This window comes from Pristiophorus japonicus, chromosome 30 (assembly GCF_044704955.1).
Source record: "Pristiophorus japonicus isolate sPriJap1 chromosome 30, sPriJap1.hap1, whole genome shotgun sequence".
NCBI lineage: Eukaryota > Metazoa > Chordata > Chondrichthyes > Pristiophoridae > Pristiophorus > Pristiophorus japonicus.
The window spans coordinates 865,819-890,266 of record NC_092006.1 but is presented as its reverse complement, the minus strand read 5'-3'; the positions used below and the strand labels follow the sequence as shown (position 1 = coordinate 890,266).

The window sequence follows — 24,448 nt, the reverse complement described above, 5'->3', positions numbered from 1 at the left end:
ACTTTGCGCTTGGAAAAACCCCTTGCTATTTCCCTTTAGATTGCCAGTCTTATACTTTTAGCTTTCCAAATCTATTTCCCTTCTATAATTCTATACCTTTTATAATTATCTTTGTCTGTATTATCCCTCCTGTACTTGGTGTATATATGTCTAAAGCTCACTTTTACGCTAACCTATGTTTATCTATTGAATCTAGTCCCTTTACTACCAATTGGAGTGTTTCTAGCCGACACAATCCATCTCAGTGCTCAATGGGGAGTTTTGCCCCAATAAGTCAAGACATGAGTATTTGACATTGGGAGCTAGAAATGGAAAGTTCTACCCCATCCGAGAGTACAAAAAAATTGCCAACTTTGTAGAATGGTAGTACAAGTCTAAACTTCTTTTATGGTAGTTTATTTACAATTATTACATCATGTACAGATCACTTCCAAATCTTGACAGGTCACAGAAACTGTGCAAGTATTATGTTCCAAGGTACATCATTGTCAGCGATTACATAAAATAAACCTCAATGTGAATTCCAGTCCAGACTAGTAAATAAAGTGTGTTCTTTTTAAACCATTGTTCAAAAAGCTTTGCCAAAAAGCTAAGCACTCACTGAGGACTAGGATTATTTGCAAAAAAACAAGCAAAGATTTGGTGAATTTTGAATTCTATTTGATGCTAACTCAGCCCAGGATGGAATCGTGTAAACCTCAGCAACTGGCCTCTGAACCATCGAGTGGCTCATTATACAAAGTCACTGACACCAGGGACAACTTATTAAAAGTGATTTGGGGGAAAAGAGCCCAAAACAAGCACACATCATCACAATGACTGTGTAAAAGACATATTTTGCATCACAAAAGTTACTGCATTACTCATCTTTGAACAGATAGGAAAGGTGTCAGTTACTTCAGGTATTCAATGACCTTTAAAAGTGACTTTTCCTCAGCCAGAGACAGAGGCTGCAAGGCAACACCGCTATGTAGCAACAGTTCAGATGGGGGCGGGGGAATGGGGTGTGTGTCTTATAGGGGCAGTTGGACCAGGAGTAAAGCATATCGCGATTTAGGGGCATGATTCTTAGCAAGGGCACTGACCGGTTCTGCATCAGTACTTGGAAGCACTTTAAACAAGGCTTGTAACCAACACCTTAACAGGGTGCCAGGGCAGTCACTCAAAAGTGATTTAGTCACACAATCACTCATCTATCCGAAAATTAATAGCAGGAAGGTGCAGAGATAAAAGCTCTCTATTCTGACTGATGCATGGATATTATTCAAAAATACACTGACCATTTAAGAAACACCTCACTAGATGTTGCATGGTTGCAGTGATTCGAATTGCTCTGTAATGCCAAACCTGTGCAAACATGGAGGTTCTCTGGGAAGATGCATTGGTCTGACTCTACCAAAGAGGCCTCCAATGAGTTATACAATTATTGTAGTGACTTGTGGTAGAGATTAGGAACTGCATCAGTCCAGATACCATACTGACATGTTTGAACCTTTTCTCTCTCCTCTCCCCACAAGCTCTCCAGTTTACTCTTAGTCTCAGTGCGTTGAGTATCACAATTAAATGAATGCATCAGAGATCATTTCCCTCCCCTCTACCAGTTTGTGGTAGTTCAATCGTTTCCAAGAGTTCTTCATTTACTCGGAGAGCCAGGAAACACCATCCCAGACTCCAGAAAGGCTTTTCGACGAGCTGTTTCCTTAGCGACATTATGGTTTAGCCGCCTCAGTCGTTCCTGTCAAAAGTTCAAAGGGCAGTGTTAAAATATTGTGTATTTCTGGTTGAAGTAACAAAATGTAAGTTTTCCTCCAAGCCCAGATCATCTTACACCTCACAGGTTGGAGGGAAGCACGATAATGCAAACATTCCCAGAGGTCCCCAAAGCAATCATTGTCTGCCCACTGTAATATTTCAATAACTTGTACATACCACAGAGGGCTGTACATCCACAGCTTCTCAATGAGTGTGTAAAAGGTGCCAGCACATGGTTCTGATAACAGGAGATGCTGTTCTCACCTGTGCATTCTGTAAAATGTTGTTGACGAGCACTACCCTCCGCCGGGCATTCAGCAACTTTTTCACGTATGGATCCAGATCGAGTGACACTTTCTGGTCTTCATTAATCCTACACAATTCTGAACAGAAATAAAAATCACCAACCACACATGACCGGATGCAAATATTCTACCAAAACTGACAATCACCAATGCTTCAACTACACTTTAAAACATGAACTTCAGGCTCAGGATGAGGCGTTATCCCTGGGAATGGGACCTTGCAGTTTGCTCCCATTGCTCGGCAAAGGCAACATTTTCCAGCAGGTCATTAGGAGCAGGATTCCCAACCAATATCTTCACTCACCCGATACAGAAACCAATTTCAGCCAATCAGAGGTCAGCCTCAGACAGGGATTCACCTGTCCACTGGCAGCCGCAAGATTCAGAATTTGCACAGGAACATGCTTCAGAAACTCAAACTGAATATTTCTTCATTATTAAGGGAAAGGCCTGATCCCTCATATAGGCTTTAACTACCCCCCGCCCCGTCACCCTCACAGGCTGTAAACCCCGTGACCCTCACACAGGCTGTAACCCCCGCGCCCCCCCCACCGTGACCCTCACAGGTTGTAACCCCCGTGACCCTCACACAGGCTGTAACCCCCGCCCCCCCCCACCGTGACCCTCACAGGCTGTAACCCCCGTGACCCTCACACAGGCTGTAACCCCCGCCCCCCCCCCACCGTGACCCTCACAGGCTGTAACCCCCATGACCCTCACACATGCTGTAACCCCCGCCCGTGACCCTCACACAGGCTGTAACCCTCCCAGTGACCCTCACACAGGCTGTAACCCCCGCCCGTGACCCTCACACAGGCTGTAACCCCCGTGACCCTCACACAGGCTGTAACCCCCTCCCCCCCATGACCCTCACACATGCTGTAACCCCCGCCCGTGACCCTCACACAGGCTGTAACCCTCCCAGTGACCATCACACAGGCTGTAACCCCCTCACAGTTTTCACATGTACACTGCTGACACCCAGCTCTACCTCACCACCACTTCTCTTGACTCGGTCTCTAAATTATCAGACTGTTTGTCCGACATCCAGTTCTGGATGAGCGGAAATGTTCTCCAATTGAATATTGGGAAGACCAAAGCCATTGTTTTCAATCCCTAGCCACTGACTCCACCCCTCTCCCCAACTTCATCCAAGGCTAAACCAGACTGCTCGCAATCTAGGTGTCATATCTGACCCTGAAATGAGCTTTCAACCATATTTCCGCAGCATAACTAAGACTGCCTATTTCCACCTCCGTAACATCGCCCGTCTCTGCCCCCTGCATCAGCTCATCCGCTGCTGAAACCCTCACCCATACTTTTGTTACCTCCAGACTTGACTATTCCAATGCGCTCCTGGCTGGCCTCCCATATTCTACCCGACATAAACTTGTGATCCAAAATTATGCTCTGCGTGTTGCAACCCGCTCTGAGTCCCGCTCACCCACTGTGCTCGCTGCCCCATGTCCTAACTCGCACTGAGTCCCGCTCACCCATCACCCCCCGTGCTCACTGCCCCGTGTCCTAACTCGCACCGAGTCCCGCTCACCCATCACCCCCTGTGTTCACTGACCCCGTGTCCTAACTCACACCCAGTCCCACTCACCCATCACCCCCCGTGGTCACTGCCCCGTGTCCTAACTCGCACCGAGTCCCACTCACCCATCACCACCTGTGCTCACTGACCCAGTGTCCAAACTCACACCCAGTCCCACTCACCCATCACCCCCTGTGCTCACTGACCCGTGTCCTAACTCGCACCCAGTCCCACTCACCCATCACCCCCCGTGGTCACTGCCCCGTGTCCTAACTCACACCGAGTCCCGCTCACCCATCACCCCCTGTGCTCACTGCCCCGTGTCCTAACTCACACCGAGTCCCGCTCACCCATCACCCCCTGTGCTCACTGCCCCGTGTCCTAACTCACACCGAGTCCCGCTCGCCCATCACCCCCTGTGCTCACTGACCCCGTGTCCTAACTCACACCCAGTCCCACTCACCCATCACCCCCTGTGCTCACTGACCTGTGTCCTAACTCACACCCAGTCCCACTCACCCCCTGTGCTCACTGACCCCGTGTCCTAACTCACACCCAGTCCCACTCACCCATCACCCCCTGTGCTCACTGCCCCGTGTCCTAACTCACACCCAGTCCCACTCACCCATCACCCCCTGTGCTCACTGCCCCGTGTCCTAACTCACACCGAGTCCCGCTCACCCATCACCCCCTGTGCTCACTGACCTGTGTCCTAACTCACACCCAGTCCCACTCACCCATCACCCCCTGTGCTCACTGACCCCGTGTCCTAACTCACACCCAGTCCCATTCACCCATCACCCCCTGTGCTCACTGTCCCCGTGTCCTAACTCACACCCAGTCCCACTCACCCATCACCCCCTGTGCTCACTGCCCCGTGTCCTAACTCACACCGAGTCCCACTCACCCATCACCCCCTGTGCTCACTGCCCCGTGTCCTAACTCACACCGAGTCCCGCTCACCCATCACCCCCTGTGCTCACTGCCCCCATGTCCTAACTCGCACCGAGTCCCGCTCACCCATCATCCCGTGCTCACTCCCCGTGTCCTAACTCTCACCGAGTCCCGCTCACCCATCACCCCCTGTGCTCGCTGACCCCGTGTCCTAACTCACACCGAGTCCCGCTCACCCATCACCCCCTGTGCTCACTGACCTGTGTCCTAACTCACACCCAGTCCCACTCACCCATCACCCCCTGTGCTCACTGAACCCGTGTCCTAACTCGCACCCAGTCCCACTCACCCATCACCCCCTGTGCTCACTGCCCCGTGTCCTAACTCGCACCGAGTCCCGCTCACCCATCATCCCCTGTGCTCACTCCCCGTGTCCTAACTCACACCGAGTCCCGCTCACCCATCACCCCCTGTGCTCACTGACCTGTGTCCTAACTCGCACCCAGTCCCACTCACCCATCACCCCCTGTGCTCACTGCCCCGTGTCCTAACTCGCACCGAGTCCCACTCACCCATCATCCCCTGTGCTCACTCCCCGTGTCCTAACTCACACCGAGTCCCGCTCACCCATCACCCCCTGTGCTCGCTGACCCCGTGTCCTAACTCACACCGAGTCCCGCTCACCCATCGCCCCCTGTGCTCAATGACCTGTGTCCTAACTCACACCCAGTCCCACTCACCCATCACCCCCTGTGCTCACTGCCCCGTGTCCTAACTCACACCGAGTCCCGCTCACCCATCACCCCCTGTGCTCACTGCCCCCGTGTCCTAACTCGCACCGAGTCCCGCTCACCCATCATCCCGTGCTCACTCCCCGTGTCCTAACTCACACCGAGTCCCGCTCACCCATCACCCCCTGTGCTCGCTGACCCCGTGTCCTAACTCACACCGAGTCCCACTCACCCATCATCCCGTGCTCACTCCCCGTGTCCTAACTCACACCCAGTCCCACTCACCCATCACCCCCTGTGCTCACTGCCCCGTGTCCTAACTTGCACCCAGTCCCACTCACCCATCACCCCCTGTGCTCAATGACCTGTGTCCTAACTCACACCCAGTCCCACTCACCCATCACTCCCTGTGCTCAATGACCTGTGTCCTAACTCACACCCAGTCCCACTCACCCATCACTCCCTGTGCTCACTGCCCCGTGTCCTAACTCACACCCAGTCCCGCTCACCCATCACCCCCTGTGCTCACTGACCCGTGTCCTAACTCGCACCGAGTCCCACTCACCCATCACCCCCTGTGCTCACTGACCCCGTGTCCTAACTCGCACCGAGTCCCACTCACCCATCACCCCCTGTGCTCACTGCCCCGTGTCCTAACTCACACCCAGTCCCACTCACCCATCACCCCCTGTGCTCACTGCCCCGTGTCCTAACTCACACCCAGTCCCACTCACCCATCACCCCCTGTGCTCGCTGCCCCGTGTCCTAACTCACACCCAGTCCCACTCACCCATCATCCCCCTGTGCTCACTGACCCCGTGTCCTAACTCACACCCAGTCCCACTCACCCATCACCCCCTGTGCTCGCTGCCCCGTGTCCTAACTCACACCCAGTCCCACTCACCCATCACCCCCTGTGCTCGCTGCCCCGTGTCCTAACTCACACCCAGTCCCACTCACCCATCACCCCCTGTGCTCGCTGACCTACATTGGCTCCCGGTTAAGCAATGCCTCGATTTTGAAATTCTCATTCTTGTTTACAAATCCCTCCATGACCCTTGCCCCCTCCCTATCTCTGTAATCTCCTCCAGCCCCACAATCCCCCACCCCCCGAGGTATCTGCGCTCCTCTAAATCTGCCCACTTGAGCGTCCCTGATTATAATCGCTCGACCTGCCTGTGGTGATGCTGTGGATGTGGTGGAAAGCTCATTTCAGGGTCAAATATGACAGCAAGGGTCGGGCTGAAGTTGGGGCGAGGGACGCAGGCCGGAAAAAGCGGCTTCGGTCTTCCCAATATTCCCACCATCGTTGGCCGCGCCTTGTGTTGCTGCCCAAAGCCCCGGCACTGCCTCCTCCACCCAGCCTTTGGTCACCTGCCCTGACTGCTCCAGTTAAAGGCGCTAAATAAATACAGGGAGTTGTCCCGGGCTCCGGGCTTTACCTGCGGCCAGGAGGTCGATCTGTTCCCGCAGCTCCAGCTGACTCTCCCTAAAAACACAAGGAACACACTGAGAAATAGAGGGTCCGAGGGAGGCCTCGGCCTGACCCAGAAACCCGGCCCCGGGATCCCCTCCGGCCCGGCCCCCAGCCGCGGCTTCTCCCCACTCCCCCGGGATCCCCTCCAGCCCCTCTCCCCTGGGATCCCCTCTCCCCCGGGATACCCTCCGGCCCCTCACCCCCGGCCTGCCCCCCCTCCCCCGGGATCCCCCCTCCCCCAGGATACCCTCCAGCTCCTCTCCCCTCCCCCGGGATACCCACCGGCCCCTCTCCCCTTCCCCGGGATACCCTCCAGCCCCTCTCCCCCGGCCTGCCCCCCCTCCCCCGGGATACCCTCCGGCCCGGCCCCCAGCCGCGGCTTCTCCCCCGGCCCCTCTCCCCCGGGATCCCCTCCGGCCCCTCTCCCTCTCCCCCGGGATCCCCTCCGGCCCCTCTCCCCGCAGGCCCCTTCTCCGCGGCCCCGGCCTCACCGGACGCTCTGCACCTGCTGGTCCACCTCCCCCACCGCCGGCCTCAGCAGCTCCAGGAGCCCGTCCGCCAGCAGCTCCCGCGCCGGCCCGGCCTCCGCTCCAACTCCGGGGCCGCCGCCAGAACCCAAACCCGAGGCATCGGCCTCGGCCGCCATCACACGAAGAGCAAGGTCATGTGACGGCGCACTGCACCCTGGGAGGAAGGTCAGGGTCTTCTCCCGCACTGCACCCTGGGAGGAAGGTCAGGTCCCTCTCCGTGCACTGCACTCTGGGAGGAAGGTCATTGCCCTCTCCCGCTCTGCCCCCTGGGAGGAAGGTCAGGGCCCTCTGCCGCTCTGCACCCTGGAAGGAAGGGCAGCTCCCGCTTTGCACCCTGGAAGGAAGGGCAGCTCCCGCACTGCACCCTGGGAGGAAGGGCGTGGGTGATCACCCACAGGGAACCAAAGCTGACAGAATGTTTAGTCAGGGTCCACTGTGCTCTGTTCTCTGTGCCACATATTTATTTGAGAATAAGATTGATCCCAAATATAAAGAACATAAGAATTAGGAACAGGAGTGGGCCATTCGGCCCCTCGAGCCTGCTCCGCCATTTAATACGATCGTGGCTGATCCGATCTTGGCCTCAATTCCACTTCCCCGCCCGCTCCCCACAACCCTCGACCCCCTTATCACATAAAAGGTTACTGCACAAGATAAAAGTTCACGGGGTTGGGGGTAATATATTAGCCTGGATAGAGGATTGGGATAAATGGTTCATTCTCGGGTTGGCAATCAGTAACTAGTGGGGTGCCGCAGGGGTCAGTGCTGGGACCCCAACTATTTACAATCTATATTAACCACTTGGAAGAAGGGACCGAGTGTAATGTAGCCAAGTTTGCTGACGATACAAAGATGGGAGAAAAAGCAAATTGTGAGGAAAACACAAAGAATCTGCAAAGGGATATGCACAGGCTCAGTGAGTGGGCAAACATTGGCAGATGGAATATAATGCGGGAAAATGTGAGGTCATCCACTTTGGCAGAAATAATAGAAAATCAAATTATAATTTAAATGTAGAAAAATTGCAAAGTGCTGCAGTACAGAGGAGCCTGGGGGTCCTTGTGCATGAAACACAAAAAGTTAGTATACAGGAACAGCAAGTGATCAGGAAGGCAAATGGAATGTTGGCCTTTATTGTAAGGGGGATGGAGTATAAAAGCAGAGAAGTCCTGCTACAGTTATACAGGGTATTGGTGAGGCCACACCTGGAGTACTGCGTGCAGTTTTGGTCTCTGTATTTAAGGAAGGATATACTTGCACTGGAGGCAGTTCAGAGAAGGTTCACTCGGTTGATTCCGGAGATGAGGGGGTTGACTTATGAGGAAAGGTCAAGTAGGTTGGAGTTCAGAAGAATGAGAGGTGATCTTATCGAAACATATAAGATAATGAGGGGGCTCGACAAGCTGCATGCAGAGAGGATGTTTCCACTCATAGGGGAAACTAAAACTAGGGGACATAGTCTCAGAATAAGGGGCCGCCCATTTAAAACTGAGATGAGGAGGAATTTCTTCTCTCAGAGGGTTGTATATCTGTGGACTTCTTTGCCCCAGAGAGCTGTGGAGGCTGGGTCATTGAATATATTTAAGGCGGAGATAGACAGATTTTTGAGCAATAAGGGAGTGAAGGGATATGGGGAGCGGGCGGGGAAGTGGAGCTGAGTCCATGATCGGATCAGCCATGATCGTATTAAATGTCGGAGCAGGCTCGAGGGGCCGAATGGCCTACTCCTGCTCCTCATCATCATAGGCAGTCCCTCGAATCGAGGATGACTTGCTTCCATGTCAAAAAGTTCACAGGTGTTTCAATGATGGACCTAAAATTCCAGATCCGAACTAAATCCTGAAGGGTGGAAGATGCCTGTGCGTGGATTGTTTTAAATGTGGGGTGGCCGTTGCACACCACACGGGCTTGACAGAGCTAGGTCTTGGTCCAGTGGCAAAGGTTAACCAGGACAACTGGAGACCAGCTCTGCTGCACGGACCTAGTGCACACATATCGCAGTGTGGGCTGGCCCGTGCTGCTCCTGGGCCCCGATCACGTCCCTCTACAATCTATCGCCGCTCCTTCACTCCGACCTCGCCGCTCCTGCTGTACCTGCCCACGCTCTAATCACCGACCTGGACCTTGATGACGTCACTCTTCGCTGCCGTCACCCTCCTGCTCCAGCACGTGCTGCTCCCTGGAGTGATCGCCGCCACACTGCTCCTTCCGCTCCCCGGCCTGCTCCGATGGTGCTTGTCATGTATTTCACCATCTTGCAATGACTATAAGTATGTAACTGTAACTCATGCACACTGTACCTGTACCCTTGTAATGCACAACCTGACCACAGGGAGTGAGCTCCTCACCTGGGCTTCCAGGTATAAAAGGGGAGGTCCCACCCAGGGTCAGCACTCTTTAGTCCTGGGAATATAGTGAAGGTCACAGAGTGACCGTGTCTGATATATACATGCCTCGTGTGAGTTTGTAACAAGGTGCAGAGACACAACATCTGGGGACGGGAAACGGGAATCACCGAACCACGAGGATGGCCACCGGTGGCACAGAGGAACGTTACTGTGTGGGTGAGGACTGGTACGACTTTGTGGAAAGACTCCAGCAGAGCTTTGTCGCAAAGGACTGGCTGGAAGAGACAGCGGCTGACAAGCAGAGGGTACATCTACTGACCACCTGTGGTCCACAGACGTATGCGCTAATGAAAGATCTCCTCGCACCCCAAAAGCCAGCGGACAAGCCCTATGAAGAGCTCAGCCAGCTGATCAGTGAGTATCTCAAGCCGGCAAGTAGCGTTCACATGGCCCGGCACTGGTTGTACTCTCACCGGCGTCGGGAGGGTCAAACATCTCGGACTTTGTGGCGGAACTGCGGCATTTGGCCAGCCTCTGTAAGTTCTCCGATGCCTGCAGGGGGGAGATGTTAAGGGACTTTTTCATCGAGGGCATTAATCATGCTGGCATTTTCAGGAAGTTCATAAAGACTAAGGATTTGACTTTAGAAGGGGCGGCGTTGATAGGTCAGACCTTTATAGCAAGGGAAGAGGAGACCAAGCTAATCTACGCACACACACTGGTTTTAAAGTTGCGTTGAACCAGGGAATCAATGTTATAAAAATTACACAGAACTGCACAGGCAGGCAAGGGCAATTCGACACCACCCAGGTAGTAACAAGCTCCTGGCAACAGGGACAATGGAAAGGGGATCGGCAATTCACGCCATCACGAGGAACAATGCATCCTGTGATGGGACAATTAACATCCCCCATCAGAGTGCTTAGAAACAGCCAAACGGGCTATCAGAGAGAAATGCCTGGGAATAGCCCTTTTGTTAACAGCAATCTCAGCTCATGTTGGAGATGTGGGGGCAGACACACTGCAAAAATCTGCAGGTTCCAACTTTACACCTGTAGGATTTGTAAAGTCACTGGACACTTGGCCAGGATGTGCAAAAAGGCAGTAGCGAGGCTAGTCTGCGAGACAGAGGAGCCAGACGAGGGGTCTGCAATGCAGGATGAGGTCTGGGGGACAACCATGGATGCTGAAGTTCAGAGAGTTCATGTGGCTGACGTCCACAGCTCATACACCAAAATACCACCCATGATGATGAAAGTCTTACTGAATGGCATCCCGGTGCACATGGAGCTGGATACGAGAGCTAGCCAGTCACTCATGAGCGCCCAACAATTTGAGAGACTATGGCCACACAGAGCCAGCAGGCCCAAACTGGAACGCATTGACACGCAGCTACGTACATACACCAAAGAGATCGTCCCAGTGCTGGGCACTGCAAACTTGGTGGTAACACATAAGGGATCACAGAACCGGCTGCCACTCTGGATTATTCTGGGAAATGGCCCCGTGCTCTTGGGGAGGAGTTTGCTAGCTGAGATGAATTGGAAATGGGCGGATGTGCACACCATTTCATCCGTGGAGTGAAGTTCATGCTCGCAGGTATTGCAAAAATTCGAGTCACTCTTTCAACCCGGTGTCGGAACGTTCAAGGGCACTAAAGTAGTGATACACATCACTCCGGACGCCAGACCAGTGCACCACAAGGCCAGAGCGGTGCCGTACGTGATGCGTGAGAAAATTGAAAGTGAACTGGACAGGCTGCTCAGTGAGGGCATAATTTCGCCCGTTGAATTCAGCGACTGGGCAAGTCCCATTGTTCCCGTCCTCAAAGCAGATGGCTCCGTTAGGATTTGTGGCGACTACAAAGCCACCATCAACCGAGTGCCACTGCAAGACCAATACCCGCTCCTGAGAGCAGAGGACCTTTTTGTCACGTTGGCAGGTGGCAAGCTGTTCACGAAGCTGGACCTCACTTTGGCCGACATGACCCAGGAACTGGCTGAAGAATCCAAGTTTCTGACCACCATCACGACACACAAAGGTTTATTTGTTTACAACAGGTGCCCATTTGGTATTCGTTCGGCAGCGGCTATCTTTCAGCGAAACATGGAAAGCTTGCTCAAGTCCATCCCTGGAACAATCGTGTTCCAAGACGATATCCTTGTAACGGGTCGAGACACCGAGGAACACCTCCACAACCTGGAGGAGGTGCTACACCGACTGGACCGGGTAGGCCTGCGGCTGAAAAAGGCCAAGTGCGTGTTTTTGGCCCCAGAGGTCGAGTTCCTGGGCAGGAGGGTTGCCGCAGGCAGGATCCGACCCACTGAATCAGAAACTGAGGCGATTCGCCGGGCGCCCAGGCCCGGCAACACGTCAGAGTTGCGATCATTCCTGGGACTCTTGAACTATTTTGGGAACTTTCTGCCAAACTTAAGCACATTGTTGGAACCGTTACACATGCTCCTCCGTAAAGGTTGTGAATGGTTTTGGGGGGATTGTCAAGAACGGGCTTTCAATAAGGCGAGGAACCTGCTGTGTTCCAACAAATTGTTGACTTTGTATGATCCCTGTAAAAAACTGGTTTTAACGTGCGATGCGTCATCCTATGGGGTTGGGTGTGTGTTGCAGCAGGGTAACGATGACGGCCGACTCCAACTGGTGGCTTACGCCTCCAGGTCGCTCTCCCAGGCAGAGCGTGGATACGGCATGATCGAGAAGGAAACACTCGCGTGTGTGTACGGTGTGAAAAAGATGCACCAGTACCTTTTCGGTAGATGGTTCGAACTAGAGACGGACCACAAGCCGTTAATATCCCTGTTGTCCGACAGCAAGGCTGTCAATGCCAATGCATCAGCTCGCATACAGCACTGGGCCCTCACACTGGCTGCGTATGACTACACCATACGGCACCGGCCAGGCACCGAAAATTGCGCTGACGCGCTCAGCAGGCTCCCACTGGCCACCACTGAGGGGGCGTCGGAGCAGAGCGCCGAGATGGTCATGGCTGTTGAGGCTTTCGACACTGCGGGCTCCCCCATCACAGCCCGCCAGATCAAACTCTGGACCAACAGGGACCCCCTCCTATCCATGATAAAGAAATGTGTCCTGACTGGGGATTTGGCGCCCGCACACAGGGCGCGCCCCGAGGATGTCAGGCCGTTTCACAGACAGATGGATGAGCTCTCCATCCAAGCCGACTGCCTGCTATGGGGCAGCCAGGTAGTTATGCCCCAGAAAGGAAGGGAAGCGTTCATCAGGGAACTCCACAGCGAGCACCCAGGCATCGTGTTAATGAAGGCCATTGCCCGGTCACATGTATGGTGGCCGGGGATTGACTCAGACCTGGAACACTGGGTTCGCAGGTGCATGACGTGTGCCCAGCTGGGCAATGCCCCCAGGAAGGCCCCACTCAACCCGTGGCCCTGGCCCACCAGGCCATAGTCACGTATTCACGTAGACTATGCGGGCCCGTTCATGGGGAAAATGTTCCTGATCGTTGTCGATGCGTACTCGAAGTGGATCGAGTGCATCATATTGAACTCGTGCACGACATCCATCACCGTGGAGAGTCTGCGTACAGTTTTCGCGACCCATGGCTTGCCGGACATCCTGGTCAGCGATAATGGCCCGTGTTTTACCAGCCATGAATTCCAGGAGTTTATGTTGGGTAATGGGATCAAGCACGTCCAGACAGCGCCGTTCAAACCGGCCTCCAATGGCCAGGCGGAACGGGCGGTCCAAGTCATAAAGCAGGGCATGCTACGCATCCAAGGTCCCACCCTTCAGTACCAACTATCGCGCCTCCTGCTGGCCTACAGGTCCCGGCCGCACTCGCTCACGGGAGTCCCACCAGCGGAACTCCTCATGAAATGCACGCTCAAGACGCGGCTGTCCCTTATTCACCCAGCCCTGGCAGACATTGTTGAGGGCAAGCGCCAGTCCCAAACCGAGCTCCATGATCGAGGCTCAAGGGGGAGGTGTACAGAAATAGATGACCCAGTATTTGTTCTTAACCAAGCTTTGGGATCCAAGTGGCTTGAGGGCACCGTAATTGGCAAAGAAGGAAACAGGATCATGGTGGTCAGACTAAACAATGGGCAGATATGCCGCAAACACTTGGACCAAGTAAAGACAAGGTTCAGTGCAGACACGGAGGAACCGGAAGAAGAGCATGATGAGATGTCACCCACACCACTGCCAGTGGACGAGCAACAAAGACAGCCCTCAGCATGCACAGTCCCTGCGGCCAGCCCGGATAGGCCGGAATCACCTCAAGTGACAGAGACGCGTGCTGAGGCTCAGCCACCAGAGCCACAACTGCGGCGCTCCACGAGAGAGCGTCAACCACCCGATAGACTTAACCTCTGAAACTAAAAGACCTAAGGGGTGAGGTGATGTCATGTATTTCACCATCTTGCAATGACTATAAGTATGTAACTGTAACTCAAGCACACTGTACCTGTACCCTTGTAATGCACACCCTGACCACAGGGAGTGAGTTCCTCACCTGGGCTTCCAGGTATAAAAGGGGAGGTCCCACCCAGGATCAGCACTCTTCAGTCCTGGGAATATAGTGAAGGTCACAGAGTGACCGTGTCTGATGTATCCATGCCTCGTGTGAGTTTGTAACAAGATGCAGAGACACTACGGTTCTCGCAGGCCGGGGGCTGCACACACTGCTGGGCCAGGCTCTCCTAGTTCTTATCGCTCAAACATCTGTCTATCTCCACCTTAATATTCAATGACCCAGCCTCCACAGCTCACTGGGGCAGAGAGTTCCACAGATTCACATCCCTCAGAGAAGAAATTGCTCCTCATCTCAGTTTTAAATGAGCGACCCCTTATTTGGAAACTATGCTCCCTAGTTCTAGATTCCCCCAGAAGGGGAAACATCCTCTCTGCATCTACCCTATCCAGCCCCTCAGTATATTTTAAGATCACCTCTCAGTCTTCTAAACTCCAGTGAGTATAGACCCAACCTGTTCAACCTCCACCACTGTCTAAAAATGTCACATGGATAAGTTAAACCCAGAATATTACTCCCGAGTACATGAATATTATTCATGAGTATAGGATCAGATGAAATAAATGCAAATTAAACAAATTTAAACTAGCTGCAGATCAGAAGAATAACTTCACTGAGAGTGAGAGTGTTTGGAGTTACCACTAAACAAGGAAATAGAAACAAACAGAATTAATGCCATGATGGCAAAGTTAATGTAGCAAATGGATCAGCTTTGATGGGGTGATTCATTTTTGTCCTTGGTTTATATTCTAATCCATGTGGCTTCTCATTTGAACATTTATCCCATGGGAGGAACAGCAAAACCAAATCAATTTTAAACAATAAAACATTAAATTTAATCCTCAAAATGGGTAATGGGGAGGAAACATTAGGCCTTCAAACGGACACAGGGTTTTTAAATGTTACTATAACTTTTTTAAAGGTTTCCACCACTGAGTGAGATGATGCTTTCCATAATCACGGGTTCTGGACCAGTAACTCCTGTCCGATACAGTATGTAAGGATGTACTTAGACCAGGCATTGCTTCTGCACAACCACTTGCTGGTCATTCACCAAGTATACACCACTAAACTTCTTCTGGTTTAAGGATTTTTTTCAACAAATTAATTTTTCAGATCGCATTACTGATAGCAAATAAATCTCCCTCCCTTTCACTACTAAGGTACTCATTCCAGGTACTCTTGTCAAGAAAAGATTTATGTGGCAAATCATAAACATGCTCTTATACATGCTTAAAATGTTGCTATAAATACCAAATGGTGGCAATGTCCACATTCCAAGTTTTAGATGTAGCTGCTGTCCCTCTGCACCATGTCCTTCCCCCTGTGGGTCCTTCCCCCTGTGGGACCTGTCCCCCTGTGGGTCCTGTCCCCCTGTGGGTCCTTCCCCTCTGTGGATCCTTCCCCCTTTTGGGTCCTTCCCCCTGTGGGTCCTTCCCCCTGTGGGTCCTTCCCCCTGTGGGTCATGTCCCCTGTGGGTCCTGTCCCTGTGGGTCCTTCCCCCTGTGGGTCCTGTCCCTGTGGGGTCCTTCCCCCTGTGGGTCCTGTCCCTGTGGGGTCCTTCCCCTGTGGGTCATGTCCCTCTGTGGATCCTTCCCCCTTTTGGGTCCTTCCCCCTGTGGGTCCTTCCCCCTGTGGGTCCTGTCCCTGTGGGTCCTTCCCCCTGTGGGTCATGTCCCCTGTGGGTCCTGTCCCTGTGGGTCCTTCCCCCTGTGGGTCCTGTCCCTGTGGGGTCCTTCTCCTGTGGGTCATGTCCCCCTGTGGGTCCTTCCCCCTGTGGGTCCTGTCCCCCTGTGGGTCCTGTCCCTGTGGGGTCCTTCCCCCTGTGGGTCCTTCCCCCTGTGGGTCATGTCCCCCTGTGGGTCCTTCCCCCTGTGGGTCATGTCCCCCTGTGGGTCCTGTCCCCCTGTGGGTCCTTCCCCTGTGGGTCATGTCCCCCTGTGGGTCCTTCCCCTGTGGGTCATGTCCCCCTGTGGGTCCTTCCCCTGTGGGTCATGTCCCCCTGTGGGTCATGTCCCCCTGTGGGTCCTTCCCCTGTGGGTCATGTCCCCCTGTGGGTCCTGTCGCTCTGCACTGTCAGGAACTTTGTCTTTCCCCTTGATATTTAGAATATGGCAGAGATGATCGGTGTGGAAATTGTTTAACCACTCATGCGCATCGTAAGTGGTCTTCATCCTCTGGCCGTGTGATTTACAACTGCCCCATTTGGAGGGGGCAGGTTTCTGGCGTATAGCTGTGGGTTCAAACGGCACGTGTCGCAGACCTGTACTATTATGTCTTGAAGAAAGAGTCAGACTAGATACTGCAAGCTCAAAGTGACCGCAGTCCTTTATTACAGGTCTCAGAGTGCCTCTCCAGCCTGTGAGGCCTCCTTATATACAGGTGCTCCCAAGGGATTGTGGGATCCCTTAGGACTCCAGGGGATAAGCCCTCTGGTGGTTAGACATGGTATTTACAGGTTTACATACATAATATGTACCTTGGTGTTTAGTGTTAATTTACTCTTATTCCATCCGTTCAATAAATTCGCTGAGTGTAGTTACTGCTTTTCGATGCGAGTTTAGCTCGTCTAGCAATCAGTTATTCAATTTGCGGTAATGGAACTTGCGTGTAATCAATACACTCTGTGCTCACTGCCTGCTTTAGACTGGCCCCAGATGGAGTATTGTGAGTCATTCTGGGCACCACACTTTGGGAAGGACATGAAGGCTTGGGAGAGGGTGCAGAAGAAATTTACTGGAATGGTTTCAGGGATGAAGGATTACAGTTGTTCTCCTTGGAGCAGCAAAGGCCAAGAGGAGATTTCATAGAAGTCTTTTAAATCATGAAGGATTTAGATAAATAAAGAGAAACATGAGAACCGGACGGCACAAATTTACGGTGGTTGGCAAAAGAACCAGAGGCGACATGAAGGAAAATGTTTTTCGCAGCAAGTGGTTAGGATCTGGAATGCACTGCCTGATAGGGTGGGAAGGCAGACTCAATCATAGCCTTAAAACGGGAATTAGATCAAAAATAGCAAGGATATGGGGAAAGAGCGGGTTAGTGACGAACTAGAATGCTCTTTGAACGAGCTGGGCCAATTGGCCTCCTTCTGTTCTGTACTGTACGATGGTTAATCCAAATTCATCACAAGCTTGCGACAAGCTATTTAAACTCCACTTTACTGTAACTGGCACTGCATCATGGGTGGAAACAGATATTTGCTTGTGGTACTGAAGTTTTCTATCGATCTTGTACAAAGTAATACCATTTTGAAACTAGGTGAGAAAGTGTAACAAAGTAGAGAAAAGAATATACCAAAGCACACAAATTAATGGCCATTGGTGTAATTAATAGCACTGTGAGTTAACAGTTCTTCACATCAGTGGACAACACCACTGCCATATCTTGTGAAAGATCTATTGCCGTTTCCATAAATAAGATTGGATAGAGTCCGCAGGTGAATGTGCTTTGATGCAGCCATGCTCTGGGTCCCAGATCATAAAATCAATGTTCTGTGGAGTCCTGAAACAGGAAGAGAAAAAAATCCCATCAGCTCTTAAAATTCTAATTGTGGGCACTGGGTAAAATTATGCAATCCATCTCTGTCCGCCTTGTGTGTGTGTGTGTGTGTGTGTGTGTGTGTGTGTGTGTGTGTGTGTGTGTGTGCGCGCGTCAGCTCGTGTACATGTACGGTACACACTAGGTACAGTTCGTGTGTGTGTGTGTATGCGTCAGCTACTGTACATGTACGGTACACGCTGGGTACAGTTAGTGCGTGTGTCAATTCACCTCCTGTACATGTACAGTACATACTGAGTACAGTTAGTGTGTGTGTCAGCACCTGTACATGTACGGTACACACTGGGTACAGTTAGTGCGTGTATCAATTCACCTCCTGTACATGTACAGTACATACTGAGTACAGTTAGTGGGTGCACCAGCTCCTGTACATGTACGTTACACGCTGGGTAGTTAGTGTGTGTCAGCACCTGTACATGTACGGTACACACTGGGTACAGTTCGTGTGTGTGTGTATGCGTCAGCTACTGTACATGTACGGTACACGCTGGGTACAGTTAGTGCGTGTGTCAATTCACCTCCTGTACATGTACAGTACATACTGAGTACAGTTAGTGTGTGTCAGCACCTGTACATGTACGGTACACACTGGGTACAGTTAGTGCGTGTATCAATTCACCTCCTGTACATGTACAGTACATACTGAGTACAGTTAGTGTGTGCACCAGCTCCTGTACATGTACGTTACACGCTGGGTAGTTAGTGTGTGTCAGCACCTGTACATGTACGGTACACACTGGGTACACTTAGTGTGTCAGGATCACCTCCTGTAGATGTACAGTACACACTGAGTAAAAGACAATTACTTACATCATTTGATACTGTACAGGACTGAAAGACCATTCCAGTCCATCTGCTCAGTCCCTAGGTTGGAAAAATACGACAGACTACACACTCTGCCAAATATTTATCCAGCTGCCCCTTGAATTTTCCAATACCAGTTGCTTCCACTGCCTCTGCTCACAGCCTGACCACCATTCAGCTCCCCACTGTCAGCTCAAATCCGGGACTCTGGTTAGTGAGATTGAGATTACATTTAATAGGTTTCACTATCTGTGCCTTTAATAATCTTAATAATTCACAAGGGTTTCCCACACGTTCTCCAATGTGAACATCACCAGTCGCAGATACCGACAGCACTAACCGAGGGCCCGGTTCAGGTGCCTGTCTTTGTGACCTGTCCAATGAGAGGAACCACCACTTTCACATTCTAAATGGCCACCTCAAGCCCAGTAAAGATTACCACGGTGTGATCAAGGAAATACATTGAAAAGGCAGCTGCAATGGAGAATGTAAATGGCTGTTAGTCCTTAGAGACAACAGAATTGTAATAAAACCGGACTAAATGGATAGAGTCTGCCCCGCAAAAAGACACGGTTTTAGTAAACATTTCACACAAACAGTGGGAATTTTTTGATGTAACAGCTGATCCTCACGTGTTCAATACGTTGACGACTGCAGTCCCGTCTGGGCAGAGGAATGCTATGGTTTCCAGCTCAGTTGCAGCACTGGGATCAAGTCCAACACGCTGAGAGCCCTCAGGAACAAACTTACTGCAGAGAGAGGTAAATATTCAAACAGAGTAAAGACCTTGCAACCCCCACCAGACCTCGATGGGAATGAGGGAATGCGATACCCAGTCATTGCTCGAGTTGACTTTTTCCAACAGCAGACGGCAAGTATGTTCCCACAAGCCTGCTGAAAGCAAGACAGAATGAGACAGATGCTTTGGCTGCATGCAGTGAGAGACAGACAAGAGGAAGCATCACTCCGTGCACATCCCAGGGCACACTGAACACTCAGCAAGGCAGGGTGAAGACAGTGAAATGAAACAAGGTTCTTAGCTTCTATAAATAAAGCAAATATCAGGCAGATCACCGTATCCCTCACCCAGCAGCAAGAGCTCGGGGCTGGTGTCTACCTGAGGGGAGAGCTCGGGGCTGGTGTCTACCTGTGGGGAGAGCTCGGGGCTGGTGTCTACCTGCGGGGAGAGCTCGGGGCTGGTGTCTACCTGTGGGGAGAGCTCGGGGCTGGTGTCTACCTGCGGGGAGAGCTCGGGGCTGGTGTCTACCTGCGGGGAGAGCTCGGGGCTGGTGTCTACCTGCGGGGAGAGCTCGGGGCTGGTGTCTACCTGTGGGGAGAGCTCGGGGCTGGTGTCTACCTGCGGGGAGAGCTCGGGGCTGGTGTCTACCTGTGGGGAGAGCTCGGGGCTGGTGTCTACCTGCGGGGAGAGCTCGGGGCTGGTGTCTACCTGCGGGGAGAGCTCGGGGCTGGTGTCTACCTGTGGGGAGAGCTCGGGGCTGGTGTCTACCTGCGGGGAGAGCTCGGGGCTGGTGTCTACCTGCGGGGAGAGCTCGGGGCTGGTGTCTACCTGTGGGGAGAGCTCGGGGCTGGTGTCTACCTGCGGGGAGAGCTCGGGGCTGGTGTCTACCTGCGGGGAGAGCTCGGGGCTGGTGTTTACCTGCGGGGAGAGCTCGGGGCTGGTGTCTACCTGCGGGGAGAGCTCGGGGCTGGTGTTTACCTGCGGGGAGAGCTCAGGGCTGGTGCCTACCTGCGGGGAGAGCTCGGGGCTGGTGCCTACCTGTGGGGAGAGCTCGGGGCTGGTGTCTACCTGCGGGGAGAGCTCGGGGCTGGTGTCTACCTGCGGGGAGAGCTCGGGGCTGGTGTCTACCTGTGGGGAGAGCTCGGGGCTGGTGTCTACCTGTGGGGAGAGCTCGGGGCTGGTGTCTACCTGCGGGGAGAGCTCGGGGCTGGTGTCTACCTGTGGGGAGAGCTCGGGGCTGGTGTCTACCTGCGGGGAGAGCTCGGGGCTGGTGTCTACCTGCGGGGAGAGCTCGGGGCTGGTGTTTACCTGCGGGGAGAGCTCGGGGCTGGTGTCTACCTGCGGGGAGAGCTCGGGGCTGGTGTTTACCTGCGGGGAGAGCTCAGGGCTGGTGCCTACCTGCGGGGAGAGCTCGGGGCTGGTGCCTACCTGTGGGGAGAGCTCGGGGCTGGTGTCTACCTGCGGGGAGAGCTCGGGGCTGGTGTCTACCTGCTACCTGTGAGCTGTGGGGATAATATTGCAAAAGGAACATATTCTCAGTATAAAGTCCTGTCACACTGAATGGTGTTTGATGAACACCAATAACGGTAGGGAAGGTTTATTTGGTTTTGTGTGCTCCACACGCTGTGGAACTGTATCATGTACAAGACAAACAGCTCTTACCTGAAGTGTGCCATGTGATAGAACATGGGCTGTTTGTAAAAGGTGTCCTGACGGCTCTCCACAATCACTGGGCTGTCTGCAAAGTTTTTTACCCAGTTCGGGCCACCTTGCAAGTCTAAGGCAATGTTCCAATCTGTCCAACCGGCTACAAAATAATTCAGATTCTGCAGTGTGTGTCAGAAACAACAGAAATATCAGCATTTCACGATCTGTTCCCCCTCCTCAGTATTCCCAGAGCCAAGATTACTCCATGTCAGGCCCACCCAACCATTCCCAGGCTACTGCATTGCTACTCTGGATAATGATTATAAAGGAACCAGTGTGATTTTACTTTGCATTGGCTGGTGGTACTGAGGCTAATGGGGCAGCCTTACCAATGTCACTTAACCAGACACCAGGAGGCAGTGAGCAGAGAGATGGGACAACGCCATAGATTGTTCCCCATGGGTTAGCACACAGCCATCACAATTCAAATAACAGACTCATTGCGGGACATGTACAGAATCCCACCGGCACTGTGCGGGGTCACTGCAGGGACGGAATCACGGCGGGGCGGGGCCTGGGGCACGGCTCAGGGTCACTGCGGGGCGGGGCCTGGGGTCACTGCAGGGCCCGGAGTCACGGCCCAGGGTCACGGCGGGGCGGGGCCTGGGGTCACTGCAGGCCCGGAGTCACGGCGGGGCGGGGCCTGGGGTTACTGCAGGGCCCGGAGTCACGGCCCAGGGTCACGGCGGGGCGGGGCCTGGGGTTACTGCAGGGCCCGGAGTCACGGCCCGGGGTCACTGCAGGGCAGGGCCTGGGGTCACTGCGGGGCAGTGCCTGGGGTCACTGCGGGGCGAGACGGCCCGGCTGGGCTGGGGTCACTGCGGGGTGAGGTTCGGGGTCACTGCGGGGTGGGACGGCCCGGCAGGGCCCAGGGTCACTGCGGGACCAGGCCTGGGGTCACGACCTGGGGTCACTGCGGGGCGGGACGGCCCGGCTGGGGTCACGGCCTGGGGTCATTGCGGGGCGAGACGGCCCGGCAGGGCCCGGGGTCACAGCCTGCCAGGGTTTGGACTATCTGCACTCGCTCTATTCAGTCGCCCTCTCCCTCTCGGCCCACTCACCTGGATGATGTCGTAGCTGTACATAGCACCGCGTTCCCAGCTGCCCAGCTGCACCGTGTGTTCCCATGGCATGTATCCGGTGCAGGCCTCAGTGGCAAATAGGTAATATTCTGGGAAAAGATGGTGTGTGGCACCCAGAGTTTTATCAGGCGGAATCAGCAGGTCGAGGTACCAGTGAACACCAATGCCGTGCACATACTGAGCAGCACGCACATCGTCCAGGACCTGATACAAGGAAGGAAAAACCCTTTTAGTGCGAGTGTTGTTGAGCCTTGGCTACATCCAGCTAAGACCAGGTCAGACTAGTCCCCAGGCCGATCCCCTGCTTCGGCGGCATCAGGGCAAGTGGCCTGGTCTCACTGTTCATCGATTGCCCGAGCCGGGTTCAGGGGGCAGAAAAATACACAATGTTTATCCTTCCCCACCCCCCCCGTGCACCCCTCCCCCACACTCATCCCTTGCACTCCCCTCCCTCCCCCACCCCACCCTGCACCCCTCACCCCCCCCCCCCCCGGCACTCCCCTCCCCCACATAAACCTCCCTCGTGCACTCCCCTCCCACCCCCCCCCACTACACAAACCTCCCCCTCCCCCATGCACCCCTTACTCACAAACCGCCCTCATGCACCTCTCCCCCCTCAGTCTCCTCTCCCCCCCCCCGCGCACCCCACTTCCCCCCCTACACACAAACCTCCCCCTCGCACCCCTTGCTCACAATCCTCCCTCGTACACCCCTCCCCCCTTGCAGTCTCCTCTTCCCACTCCCCCCGTGCATCCCTCACCCACACAAACCTCCCATAATTACCCCTCCCCTCGCGCACTCGTCTGCCTGTGGAGTCCCCTCCCCCTCGGCACCCCTCACTCACACAAACCTCAATCTGAGACCAGCCCATCAGTGCTGTAATATCACTGCACTGTGGGACGATGTCTTTGGTGCTCTACAGGTGTCATTTCACTGGATGAAAGAGAAACATTAACTCGGATAAACCCGAACCCAAATTCAGATAAAAATGGAAATGTAACTCGCCTCCAACGCGCTGTGGTGCTGGGATGACTCAATATGGGTCAGGTAACTGGGAGATTTTGTTGATAAATTTCAGCACAGGTACATACGAGGGAAGCAGAATTTACACTGAATGCCTTGATCCATCAGTCTAGCTTAGTTACCAATAAAAGGCTGATTTTAGATCTACCTGGCTGTCATTTCTGATTCTTATTCTCAAATTGTGCTCACCACTTTTGCCCAGTATGGTAACAAGATTCTCTGGTCATCAAGGATCATTAGCTGCACGTTCTTGTGAGTACTGTTCTGTAACGCAGGCCCAAGATTAAGCACAATGAAATCTCGCTGCATCTCCGCTGTGAACCCCATGGACTGGAAGCTGTAGTCTGTTATGAACCCTGTGGTGGGTTCATTCTGTGCTGTCACTGCCCAGAAAGTGAGGTTGTGTTTTGCATATTCATCCAGAAACCTAGAGAGGGGGAACCCAACTGTGAAACAGCATAAGACTGATAGAAAATGGACAGCAAGATAAACTGGAGATTAGTCTCATCCTGCTACAAGATTAAATTGTTGAAACCGTAACCTAAATCGTCCCCTTTTTAGCTTGGGATGATAATTAAAAGCAGCACGTGAGAGTTTAAGTCCCTGAAAGTGGAGACTCGGTGCTGTGTGACCAGAGGAGTTTTTGATCACCGGCATGTGATGGGGAGGTTGAGTAACTAGGGGGGCACGGGGAAGTATGGGGGAAACGGGTTGGAAAATGACATACCCTACAGGTGAAACGGGTCTTGTGGAGACTTACAGGAAGTGCGGGAATGCGGGGGCATGGGACTAGCTGAAGTGCTCTTGACACAGGCACAATAGGGAGAATGGCCTCTCTCTGACTGTGATTTCCTGTGTGTCATTCTTTTAGAAAGAGATTAATAACCTGTGTCAAAGTACTGCTCAGATCAGAGGCCAGAAAAGGGAACAAAAAAGCTAGCGTTTGACTTTGTGACTGGCATGTCTTGTTCCTAAGTCTACAGATTTTAATTGGAGTTAAAGAACAGAATTGCACAAGGCCAAGTGATGCAAACCAGTGGGGTCCCAGATCTCACGCAGGACCATGAGGAACAGCACATCCCCCTCAGGGACTGAAAGACAGCCAAGCCGACCTGCCCCTGGTACTCCCTGCATCTTCCAGCAACTCCACATCAATGTCAGATGTGATGTCGCCACATGTTCGGTGAGAGAACATGGGGGCGGGGCTACTGTCAGAGGCATGGATCCAATCATATTGTCTCTCTCACCTGATGAAGTAGTTTGCCCAGGACGTGTAGTATTCTCCCCCAGGTTCTCCCTTTAACGTCCCCTTCCCAACTGTTGAATTGCTGGTTTTCATCCAGGCTGGAGCACTCCATGGACTTGCAAACAAGGACAAGGGGCGTTGGGACAGGGCCCGGGCCGCCTGCACTATTGGGATCTGGAGAGAG

The 24,448-nt window shown here is 53.2% G+C and overlaps 2 protein-coding genes across 2 annotated transcripts in view; both read right to left on the bottom strand.

Moving 5' to 3' along the window:
• Positions 1–367: 367 nt before the first annotated feature.
• On the bottom strand, positions 368–7,391 carry snapin (SNAP associated protein). Its single transcript, XM_070868711.1, has 4 exons — positions 7,188–7,391; positions 6,662–6,708; positions 2,017–2,135; positions 368–1,735 (listed from the first exon to the last, which is right to left on the bottom strand). Exons 1-4 carry the CDS (start codon positions 7,340–7,342, stop codon positions 1,634–1,636), a joined length of 423 nt encoding a protein of 140 aa, XP_070724812.1. The 5' UTR covers positions 7,343–7,391; the 3' UTR covers positions 368–1,633.
• Positions 7,392–16,402: 9,011 nt separating this feature from the next.
• Positions 16,403–24,448, bottom strand: part of gba1 (glucosylceramidase beta 1) — a 22,242-nt gene continuing 14,196 nt past the window's right edge. The window contains exons 6-11 of the mRNA XM_070868445.1: positions 24,266–24,438; positions 23,208–23,445; positions 21,975–22,199; positions 20,869–21,032; positions 19,100–19,216; positions 16,403–17,606 (exon numbers count right to left, since the gene is read on the bottom strand). Of these exons, the coding sequence (XP_070724546.1) occupies positions 17,501–17,606; positions 19,100–19,216; positions 20,869–21,032; positions 21,975–22,199; positions 23,208–23,445; positions 24,266–24,438 (1,023 nt within the window). The 3' untranslated portion in view covers positions 16,403–17,500. The remainder of the gene's footprint in view (positions 17,607–19,099; positions 19,217–20,868; positions 21,033–21,974; positions 22,200–23,207; positions 23,446–24,265; positions 24,439–24,448) is intronic.

What these genes read in the sequence shown, in the direction of transcription:
- snapin (XM_070868711.1), bottom strand. Translation starts at nt 7,342, where the DNA reads ATGGCGGCCGAGGCCGATGCCTCGGGTTTGGGTTCTGGCGGCGGCCCC. An exon ending in CAGCAGGTGCAGAGCGTCCG is followed by an intron (nt 6,709 to 7,187) that starts GTGAGGCCGGGG and finishes TTGTGTTTTTAG; the next exon opens with GGAGAGTCAGCTGGAGCTGC. An exon ending in GATCGACCTCCTGGCCGCAG is followed by an intron (nt 2,136 to 6,661) that starts GTAAAGCCCGGA and finishes ATTTCTGTTCAG; the next exon opens with AATTGTGTAGGATTAATGAA.